The sequence below is a fragment of the Chenopodium album genome, chromosome 8 (genome assembly GCF_948465745.1).
Source record: "Chenopodium album chromosome 8, dcCheAlbu1.1, whole genome shotgun sequence".
Taxonomy (NCBI): Eukaryota; Viridiplantae; Streptophyta; class Magnoliopsida; order Caryophyllales; family Amaranthaceae; genus Chenopodium; species Chenopodium album.
The window spans coordinates 50,748,723-50,760,398 of NC_137841.1; the positions used below are offsets into that span (position 1 = coordinate 50,748,723).

Below are 11,676 nucleotides of genomic sequence, written 5' to 3' on the forward strand. Positions count from 1 at the left end.
TGACTGGACACCAAGTACCCTTTACCATGGCCGAAATCAATGAGGGAATGAATGCATTCCGTCAAACCCTAGACCAGCAAAAAAGCCAGATTGAAACACTGTTGGCCCAAAAGATTCAAACCGAAGCCAAACTCACCAGTCTCACCAAACAAAACGAAGCCCCCCGTAGCCAAATACAATCGGTTGCTTCTAAAACCGTTAACACTAGAAAGAACACTGAAAGTATAGCCATGCAGCTTGATATGTCAGGAACTTTTCATACCCCTAACGGGGAAAAAGGATCTAACACTAGGGAAACAGCCCTGGATCTAAGACTCTTTGGATGCAGGAATTCACAGGAAGAGCAACCAGGAAGGAACCGAGGAAGGAAAGATAGAGAAGGTGGTCAAAGAGTACCTCAAAGCAATTGAGGCCAAGATCGCCAAGATTCCTGGAATGCCAAAGCCCATGGAGGAAGAGGCGTCGGATGGCTATATAGAGTCTCCTTTCTCAGAAGAGATCGCCATGGGGGAAGTGCCAAAGAGGTTCAGCACACCCAACATGGCTATGTATGATGGAACAACAGACCCAGATGAGCACGTGTCCCTCTACAAGCAGAAGATGATTACAAGATCAATCCCTAGAGACATCAGAGAGGCTATAATGTGCAAAGGCTTTAGAGCCACATTATCAGGTCCAACTCTAACTTGGTTCATTAATTTAGATAATGGGACAATCCGATCTTTTGCAGGAATGGTGAACCTATTCAAGATCCAGTTCGCCAGCAGCAGGAAAATAGAGAAGCAGTCTTCAAATCTATACGGTGTTGTGCAGAGACACGGTGAATCCTTGAGGGATTATCTCAACAGGTTCAACAGGGAAAAGATTGGGATACACAAGTGTGATGCTCCCACAACAATTGAAGCATTCAGAAGAGGGTTGCTAGACCATAGTGAGCTCTACAAGGAATTGACCAAGTATCCATGTACAACCTTTGAAGATGTGCAAGCTAAGGCTATGGCTCAAGTCAGATTTGAGGAAGACGCGTATGCAAGAAAGACTCCAGTGCTCAGAAAGGATGAAGACCGTCAACCAAGAAGGAGCAACAATTTTCCTAGAAGTGATCATCGATTCAAGCCGTATCAGCGTTCACGCTTTGATGAGGGATAAGTCAATGCTGTCGAAGGAGAATTTTCTGATTGGAGGGAAGATCATGAACTCCCACCTAAGCTACATGAGTACTGCTTCAATGTTAATCCTGCAGGAGTAATAAGGACCCTGAATAAGATGGGAGATACTGTGCAATGGCCCAGAAGGAGTGATAGGCCTGGAGAGAAGAAAGATCCATCCAGATGGTGTGATTTTCATTCAGATATCGGTCACACTACTGATGAATGTGTCGCGCTCAGAAAGGAAGTCGCATACTTGCTGAAGAAAGGCTACCTCAAAGAGCTCCTGTCAGATAGATCTAAAGCTTCAGGGAAGGAGAGAGAGTCTAAGCAAGGAGGTCCTCCTCCTCCGCCTCCAATTGTAAAAACCATCTGTTTCATATCAGGAGGGTCAGAAGTATGCGGTTTAACATATTCAGCAGCAAATCGACATGCAAAGGAAAGTAACAAGGATCAACCAGACAAGAGGGAGAAATCCAAGATAGACATCCCCGTCATGTTTGAAGAAAGCGATGCAGTAGAAGGCCATCATGACGGTCTAGTGATTTCACTCCCAGTGGGAAACTGTATGATCAAACGAATCCTAGTTGACAATGGAAGCTCTGCAAACATCATCATGCTTGACACCCTGAAACATATGAACATAGATGAGAAGAACATCGTCAACAAGTCAACAATGTTAGTGGGATTCAGTGGGGAAACCAAAAAGACAAGTGGAGAGATTACATTGGCAACATACGCAAAAGGGATCAACCTACAGGTCAAGTTCCTAGTGATTGATACTCTATCTTCGTACAATATGATTCGAGGCAGACCTTGGATACATGAGATGAAAGCCATCCCTTCTACATACCATCAAGTCATTAAGTTGCCTACTAGGTGGGGTATTCAAGAAATCAAAGGAGATCCTAGGGAAGCTAAAGAGTGTTACAAGATAGCACTGAAAGCAACGTCGGCAGAAAAGAGTTCACCATAGCAATCAGAGGGTCAGCTGGGCAAAGAAAAGTTGAGCACAGCAGAATAACAAGAAGCTACAGAAGTCCAGTTGAACCCCAAACATCCAGATCAAAAAGTCAGAATAGGATCAGAGTTGAAGGCAGAACTCAGACAACAAGTTTACGACTTTCTAGACGAAGAGAAAGATGTATTCGCTTGGACCAATGAAGACATGAAAGACATCTCTCCAGACGTAATTACTCACAAGTTGAACGTGGATCCAATGAATACGCCAGTAAAACAGAAGAGAAGGAAATTTGCGCCAGAAAGGAACAAGATTATTAATGAGAAAATTCAAAACCTACTGAAGACTGGGAAGATCAGAGAGGTAAAGTACCCAGAATGGCTCGCCAATGTAGTGGTAGTTAGGAAGAAGAACGGAAAATGGCGAATCTGCATAGACTTTACAGACATCAACAAGGCGTGCCCAAAAGATCCGTTCCCTTTACCTCATATTGATGCCATGGTAGACGCCACAGCAGGGCACGAGCTGCTATCCTTCATGGACGCCTACAGTGGTTACAACTAGATCCACATGCACAAGGACGACCAGGAGAAAACCGCTTTCATTACCAGTCAAGGAACATACTGCTATAAGGTAATGCCTTTTGGATTGAAGAACGCAGGAGCAACATACCAGAGGTTGGTGAACAAGATGTTTGAAGAACAGATTGGGCACACAATGAAAGTCTACATAGATGACATGGTAGTTAAGTCCAAAAAGGCAGAAGATCACGTCAAAGACCTTAGAGAAGCATTTGCCATCTTAAAGCAGTACGACATGAAGTTAAACCCCACAAAATGCACATTTGGAGTACAATCAGGAAAGTTCCTAGGATACATGGTCACACAAAGAGGAATAGAAGCCAGCCAAGACCAAGTCAAAGCCATCCTAGACCTAGAGCGACCAAAATCCAAGAAGGATGTACAAAGCTTAACAGGGAAAATTGCAGCATTGAACAGGTTCATCTCAAAATCTTCAGACAAGAACAGAGCCTTTTACGAAGTACTGAAGAAGAATAAGGAATTCAAGTGGGAACAAGAGCACGACGAAGCATTCCAGAAGCTGAAAGAATATTTAGCCAACCCGTTGATTCTCCCCAAACCCAAAGAAGGGGAGCCACTCCAGTTGTACCTCGCAGTGTCTGAAGGGACAGTCAGCGCAGTTCTCACAAGAGAGGAGGACAAAGAGCAGTTCCCAATCTACTACGTAAGCAAAACCCTACTCAGTGCAGAAACGAGGTATGCATCATTAGAGAAAATCATTTTAGCCTTATTCATTGCTTAAGTAAAGTTAGGCCCATACTTTGAAAGCCACTCCATACGAGTACGTACCAACTATCCCATCAGAGCTATCATGAGAAAGCCAGAGATGTCAGGAAGGATGGAGAAATGGGCCTTACATTTGAGCAGATACGATATACAGTACGAACCCAGGACGGCAGTCAAATCACAAGCCTTGGCAGACTTCGTAGCAGACTTCAGCCCTACCCTTGAAGAAGAAGCACAGAAGGAAGTACTAGCGCTACATGAACCAAAAGCTACACAGAAATGGATACTCCATACAGATGGCGCAGCAAACATACGTGGAGTAGGCTTGGGAGTAGTACTGACATCACCCCAAGGAGACAAGATATCACAGGCAATAAGGTGCAATTTCAAGGCTACCAATAATGAAGCTGAATATGAAGCACTAATCACAGGATTAACCGTTGTAAAGGACATGAAGATACAACATCTACAGGTAATTTCAGACTCCTTGCTCATGGTAAACCAAATCAACGGAGAGTATGCAGCAAAGGACGCCAGAATGATAGCCTACCTGGAAGTCGCAAAGAAGCTCATTAAAGAGTTCAAGGAATTCAAAATAGAACAAGTACCCAGAAACTTGAACACTGAAGCAGACGCCCTGGCAAACTTTGGATCAAACATCAACCCAGAGGAATTCGGAACTATCCCTCTAGTGCACGTACTCTCTCCAGCCATAGAGAAAGAATCAATAATGAGTGTCTACGAAGTTCAAACAAACCTTACAGAAGAGGAAGACAACAGCTGGACAACACCATTGAAAGAATACCTCTTGGGCAAGACAAAACCAACAGGGAAGGTAGCAGCTCAAGCGTTTGTTCAGAAAGCCTCCAAGTACTGTCTGATCAGCAATGTACTCTTCAAGAAATCTGCAGCAGGACCTTTCTTACGATGCCTAGAAGAAAAAGAAGCTTTGCAGGTCTTACAATCCTTACACAGCGGAGAATGTGGAAATCATTCCGGAGGAATGAACCTAGCCAACAGAGCACTCAGAATGGGATACTACTGGCCCAACATGAGAAAGGATGCAGCAGAGTTCGCCAAGAAATGCCTAGCATGCCAAAAGCACGTACCCTTGACACACAGACCATCAGAAGAGCTACATCCAACATTGACACCTTGGCCATTCATGAAGTGGGGAATGGATATAGTAAAGCTACCTCCATCATCAGGACAGAGAGTATACTTCTTAGCAATGACAGACTACTTTTCGAAATGGATCGAAGCAGAAGCATACAAGGAAATCAAGGATAAGAATGTCATCTCGTTTATAAAAAGAAACATTCTAAGTAGATTCGGAGTACCAGCAGAGATCATTACAGACAATGAATCCCAGTTCATCAGCAATAAGACAACCAAATTCTATAAGGAATGGAACATCTCCCTCATCACATCTACACCTAGGTACCCACAGGCAAATGGACAGGCAGAATCAAGCAACAAAGTCCTTATAGGCAACATGAAGAAAAGACTAGAAGGAGCCAAAGGGAAATGGGCAGACGAACTACCCAACATACTTTGGGCAGATAGTTTAACTCCAAAAGGCGCTACAGGCCACACTCCATTCTCATTGGTGTACAGATGTGAAGCAGTGATCCCAACAGAGGTAGAAGTCCCCACAGCAAGGTATGGGTTAATGACAGAAGAAAGGAACCAAGCAGAATTATTTCACAACCTAGATACAGTGGAAGAACTTAGAGAAGATGCACAAATGAGGATGGCAGCATACCAGCAAGAAGTAGCAAGGTCTTTTAATAAGAATGTCAGAACAAAAATCTTCAAACTAGGAGATTGGGTTCTCAGAAAGGTATACGAAAACACCAGGGAAGTAAGCGCAGGGAAGCTAACACCCAACTGGGAAGGACCCTACGAGATCACTAAGGTAGTAGGTAATGGAGCTTACAGACTCAGAAATGCAGAAGGAAAAGAAGTACAACGAAGCTGGAATGCAACACACTTAAAGCTATATCATTTCTGAAGAAGCGAAGGTATGTAGTTATTATTTCAATTTTGTCTTTTTTTACCAAAAACAAAAAAAAAAAAAAAAAAAGAAGAAAAACACAAAAACACAAAAATCTCGAACAACCAAAATCAGCACGAAAGGTACTCCTCTTTACTCACACTTTGTCAATTCAATTTATGATCTTTACGAGTACTGACTTTGGCATCGGAGGGCCGTTCGGGAAACCCACTGCCACCCCTCACCTTATTCTGTTTTGCAAGGAACATTACCTGCACTACTAGGCAAGAGCACAACAGACCATCACAGAGCAAAGGTTAATCATCCTTGCAAGGAACAAACCAACTATCCTCGCAGAGCAAGCAAACACATGTAAGCAACACTACATTCATAATACAACTGTAATACAACTGTAATACAACTGCAATACGACTGCAATACGATTATAAAACAACAATGATACAATAAGAAACATAAATACAGATCAACATAGCAAAAAAAGGCAGAGTTACTTAGTTGCAAAGCAACAAAATAGACAAATTATCCAGCTACAAAAGTGTAGCACAAAAACAAGTTAAAGATTATCCAACTGCACCAAGGAAGTAAAAACAAACACCCTTCAAAGTTAACAAATTTTTAAAGGTGACACAGCACCATTGAAGCTAATTCTCATTCATGTTGTCAGCAGGGACCACTTCCTGAGCAACAGGCTTCGTACTCTCTGGGACATTCCTGATCTCGGTGTTGTGAGGAGAATTCACTTCCTCATCAGCATAGCTCAGCAACAATGTGCCAGGAGCAGCAGTTCCTGCAGGAAATGCAACCTCAAAAGCAGCCTTGTCAGCCTCATAATCCCAGGCTTCATGTTTTACTTGCTGAAATTCCTCCATCATTTCAAGACGAGCTTTCCCAAAGTAATACGCTGCAGCATCAACAACCTCGTTCCCAGCCTCCTTCAAGGTCCTCTTCAGCCCATCACGTTCAGCAATGCAGTCCCTGTGCCTAGCACGTTAAGCCTTCAGAGCCTTAGTAGCAGCCTTGTACTTATCAGAAAGAGCATCACGCTCCTTCTTCATAGCCTCATACGCTCAAGTAAACTCAGACACTTTTCCCAGTACGCCCAAGCAAGACTGCAGGCTCTACAGAACACGGAATCAAGTAAGGAATGCGCAATCCGATTTTAACCATGTTTATTAAATTTCTGTTTTTTTTTTTGGAGTATACCATACCTGGAAAGACTGCACAACAGCCTCTTGAGAAAGATCAGCAAAAGTCTACGAGGATTGGCGATCCTTGAAGGACGGAAACAGTAAGGTGTCCACATGCGGAGCCAAGGAATCAAAAGAGAAATCAGCAGCATCAACATCAATAGGCACCCCCAGCTTCCTCTTAAGGCCAATACGAGGTGGAGGCGGAGGAGCACCGCTCTTTGGTGCCACCGTGTTGAGAGGAACAGCCTCAGTAGTTTGAGGAGAAGAACGATGTTTAAGGCGGCCCAGAAGGGAAGATGAGCTAAGAAGGTCATGAGACCTTAGTGACCTCGAAGTATCTACAAGGAACATGGCAGAATTTAAAAGGGGATGTAACAGAGAACATGACAAACACATACAACAAGGAACACAACAAACATACTCAGCAAAATATATAACCACCTCAGAAAGGACAAACAAATTAAGAGCTAAGTAAATCTTTAACAAAGGCAAAACAAATTTGCAACAGGACACATCCACAGGGAACAACTCAACAAAAACCACAAACACATTAGGAAAAAAGAAGAACATACCTTGAGACATAGTTGGGGCAACTTTCTGCTTAGAATCAGAATCGTCCAAAGACTTGATCTGGATAACCGCCTCTGATTGCGTCAACGTGATGAAAGATCTCTCGTCTACACTAAACTCGTACAACTTGTCTATCAGGGATGGAGAGTGAGAACGCTGCTTCAATTTACTCACTGCAACCATCAAGGAAATAAGCCCAAATCAACAAAGAATGAGAGAAAAACACAAGAAAATGAGAAAACAAAATACCTTTAGCCTCAACAGTGTCAATCAAAAAGTCACAATCACCACCCAACGAGTCAATCCTCACAAAGAAGAACTTGTGAAACCACTTTTAGTCAAACGCCTTCTCCAAATAAGTCACCAAAGGACCAACACCATCCTTCAAACGAAGACCAACCCGACCCTTACCACTGGTCCTAATAGTATAAGGATAACACAAATCCCTCACATCAAGTTCTAAACCCAATTTCGCACTCAGCAAATCCAAAATTCTAAAAACCCTCCAAGTTTGGGGCAATGACTGACAAGGTGAAACCCTAACCCTAGAGAGAAATTGACGAACAAGAGGAGAAAAAGGGAAGACATGCCCAATTACAAAGGGATACTCAAAGAAACACACCCAACCAGGAGTAGTCCAGTCAGCCCTCTCCCTAGAAGATGGAATTTTCACCACAACCCCATCAGGAAATCCCGCAACAGCAGCGATGTTATGAATTTCTTCTTTCGTTATGGTGGAAGGATAAACATCCTTAGCAGGGAATACGTTCTGCTCCACCAAAGACGGCTTTTTTACACCCTCATCCACCCCAGCAAACACCACTTTCACATGACCACCCATCGCAAAACAAAAGGAAAAACAACGAAGTAAAGAAACAGGGGAAACAGAGAAAGAAGAGAAAATACCCGGTGAAAACCGAAATTGGGGCAAAGCAATGAAGTGATTAGACAAGAGCCTGCACACTCAATAAATACCAAAAAAGAAATAAACTGCCACGAACGGTTATCGAGGAAGTTGCCTTAAAACTGCCATCACGTTTCCTATTTTGCTAACCGTTGAAGTAATTTCTGAAAAATTCAAAATCCTTCCAACGGCTTTTGAAGTAATTTTCACTTCCAAATACTTGAAAATAAAAATTAGGGGCAATTGTTGGGCCCGTAATATTACACGACCCATTACATCTAGGGCATCAATCCAAGGCCAATAAGTCAGCAAGAATATGCAAAACGGCTTGATTGAAGTAAACAAGGAAAGCAGCATCATACATATCAACCAAGGAGATACTTGCCCAAGATACACCTACAGAACAGGGAAGAAGATAAATCAAGAAAATCTTCCCCATTTCAAATATATTCTGAAGATATTTATAAACCCTAGAGATCCCTAGGTATAAATAAGCATAATTAGACATTTTTAGCATTCATGTACACACGCATGCACTAAAATATAATAAAATTACTCTACTTTTATCTACGGAACTTCGTCTCTACTGAACAAGGAGGCCTATCCTTACTCAGTATTGTATCTCTAAACTCATCTTCTTTATATAATCGAATATTTACTGCTTACTTATTGATTACTTGTTGATTTATTATCGTCCTTAGTTATTTCATATGCTATTGGTAGAATGATTGTTATTACCCCTCAAACCTAGCAAATTCTTAAATGTCCATATTGAGATTTGCCTAAACATTGTAGGCAATTATTTCGACCCACAACAGCCCACGAATACAACAGCAAAACAACCCGCATAATCACCTCAAGCATCCTCCCTTACTCCAATTCGAACAGTAGCAACCACCATCAACAACCAACCATCACAGCGGCGATTCGAACAGGACAACCTGCAACCACTGATTTACAGCAGCAGCCCGCAACCCGCAGCTCCAATTCAGTTCCTATTTCGATGATCCATTAGATCGGGTGCTCGTTAATACAAAGCGGACGCTCCTCATTCTTTCATTTCCACCAATTCAAAGCAGAGGCCTTGAGCGGCCGCTCCGATTTCACGCTTTTTTTCTGTACGGATTAGGGGTGAACATAGTCTGGTTTGGTGTGGTTTGAGTCTAAACCAAACCAAACAGTAAAATACGGTTTGGTCAATTTTCCAAATTAAACCAAACCATATTAGTATTGAAACCAAACCAAACTAAAACAAACCGTAATAATGCGGTTTGGTTTGCGGTTTATGATGACATGACATTTTTTCCTATAAATTGTCAAATATTAATAATTTTATAATAAAGTTCAAATAATTAGCCAAAGGGATTAAATTCTACTACAAATTTTTAATAAAAATAACAACCAACTAATCAAGTGCTAAGTGCTAACACAATAACACATAATAAAAATAATACATAACAAATTAACAGTGGAAAAAAAACATAATAAATTTGTCCAAAAAAATAATTCATACTACATCATACTATATTATAGTTATATGACCTATTGAATTTTAATTATTGATATTTGAGATTGAGTATAGTAGTATACTGACCGTATAGTCTTTTAATGATTTTTCATGTTTTTTTTTGTTTTTTTAAATTTTTTTTATAATATATAATTACTATTTTAATTTATTTAAAAATTATTTAAATATTAAAATGCGGTTTACTGGTTTACGGTTTGGTTTGGTTTATAATTTTTGAAAAACCAAACCAAACCGCAAACCGTATTTCCCAAAAAATTGAAACCAAACCGTATTTTTCAAAACCGCAAACCAAACCAAACCGCTAAAATGCGGTTTGGTCTGGTTTTGTTACGGTCCAGAGCAAACTGTGTACAACCCTAGTACGGATTAATGAATTAGGATGGGTTCGTGTCGATTATCCAAGGGCCACAATTTTAATGAGGATTGGAGGTGAATTTTGAGCTGTTTGAAGTTGATGAACGCTATGAATTTAGCACTGTCAAAACGGTTTGACAGTTTGGCTTTGGTTTGGTTTGAAATCGATTCTGTATTAAATCGGGTCGGTTTGAAATCGGCTTAATTATCTCACGAGTCGGTTCCAGTTCGGTTTAAATAGTTATCGGTTCGATTCGGTTTTGGTTTATTCTTGAGCGGTTTTAATTCGGTTTGGGTTGTAAACAGTCCGGGTAGTAAACGGTTCGGTGTAAACGAGTTGTAGTTTGTTCAAGATTCAGTGTAAATGGTTTTTATCCCGATTCAATCAGTTTCGGGTTGGAAACGGTTTTGGGTTAGAAATAGTCCGGTTATTTTTCGGTTCAATTTATAACTGGTTCGGTTCTTTTTATTTTCAGTTTATAATTTGTTCGGTTCTTTTTCGGTTCAATTTTTAACTATTTCGGTTCCTTTTCAGTTCATTTTATGGTATGAGGATTTTTAGTGGCAGGATGATATATTACACTATGATAATAATTTGGCAGGAAGATATTTTACACTATGATAATAAATTTTCAATAAATATTAATTTGGCAAAAAGAATATTTGTATTATGATAATTAAATTTCATTTAAAACACCTTTTAACTTGATTTTAATATTCTCTTTATAGTAATCAGTTTGTAGCCGATTCGTTTATAAGCGATCCGGTTCATAAACGATTCGATTTGCAAGAGATTCGAGTTATAAACGGTTCGGTGCAAACGGGTCGCGGGTTGTTAACGATTCAGTGTAAACGATTTTTATTCCAGTTCAAACAGTTTCGAGTTAAAAGCGGTTTTGGGTTAGAAACAATTCGGTTAATTTTCTGTTCAATTTGATTTCAGTTTGGTTTAGAACTGGTTCGGTTCATTAACGGGTTCGGTTCTTATACGGCGTAACGTTATTCGGATTGGTTTGGTTTCGGGTTCATTCACATATGGTTTGGGTCGGTTTTTCAGTTAAAAAAACGGGTTTTAATCAGATCGGTTTGTTTCGGGCAGTTAAACGGTTTCGGTTTGAAATTTGACAGAACTAGCTATGATGGTGAAGATCCGAAATCAAAGCAGCCAAAACGAATGAAGATGGGAACTTGGGGGGGGGGGGTTCTGACTTGTTTTAATTCGTGGGTTTTGGGTTTTGTTTTTCATTTTTTTTAATTTCTTTTTCCTTTTTACTTTCTTTATTTTATTTTATTTTATTTTAGTTTAGTTTTGTTAATTAATTAATTTGATTAGTTTTTTTTTTCTTTTTATTTTATTTTATTTTAGCTTGTAATATAAATACCCCTTGGGGTTATTTCTCTCTAACTTTTAATAGAACAATTATTCACCTTAATTTAGTTTAGCCTCTTTTATTTTCTCTCTCTTAGGGTTAGATTAGAGTTTTTCTCTCTACTTTTAGAAGTTTTTTTAGAGAGAGAAAGTTTGGATTTTTCATGGAGTTTTGAGAGATTGAAGAAGGAATTTGTGGATTTTTTCTTCTCATATATTCAATGAGTCTTCCTAACTTTCTCTCAACCTTATTGCTTTCCTTTATTTTTTTAATTGTTTATTGATTAGAGTTGTTAATTATTTTAATGGTTTAATTTTAGTTTTAATT

The 11,676-nt window shown here is 40.1% G+C and overlaps 2 protein-coding genes across 2 annotated transcripts; both read left to right on the top strand.

Moving 5' to 3' along the window:
* Window positions 1-1,266: 1,266 nt before the first annotated feature.
* Window positions 1,267-2,124, top strand: LOC145643022 (uncharacterized). Its single transcript, XM_081694186.1, has one exon. The coding sequence runs from the start codon at window positions 1,267-1,269 to the stop codon at window positions 2,122-2,124; it is 858 nt and encodes a 285-aa protein (XP_081550312.1).
* A 1,377-nt stretch (window positions 2,125-3,501) lies between these two features.
* Window positions 3,502-5,430, top strand: LOC145643024 (uncharacterized). The gene is made up of 3 exons (XM_081694187.1): window positions 3,502-3,786; window positions 3,889-4,286; window positions 4,746-5,430. The coding sequence occupies exons 1-3, from the start codon at window positions 3,502-3,504 to the stop codon at window positions 5,428-5,430; spliced, it is 1,368 nt and encodes a 455-aa protein (XP_081550313.1).
* The last annotated feature ends 6,246 nt before the right edge of the window (window positions 5,431-11,676 follow it).

What these genes read in the sequence shown, in the direction of transcription:
- LOC145643022 (XM_081694186.1), top strand. Translation starts at nt 1,267, where the DNA reads ATGGGAGATACTGTGCAATGGCCCAGAAGGAGTGATAGGCCTGGAGAG.
- LOC145643024 (XM_081694187.1), top strand. Translation starts at nt 3,502, where the DNA reads ATGAGAAAGCCAGAGATGTCAGGAAGGATGGAGAAATGGGCCTTACAT. An exon ending in AAGGAGACAAGATATCACAG is followed by an intron (nt 3,787 to 3,888) that starts GCAATAAGGTGC and finishes CAACATCTACAG; the next exon opens with GTAATTTCAGACTCCTTGCT. An exon ending in TTTGTTCAGAAAGCCTCCAA is followed by an intron (nt 4,287 to 4,745) that starts GTACTGTCTGAT and finishes CATTCTAAGTAG; the next exon opens with ATTCGGAGTACCAGCAGAGA.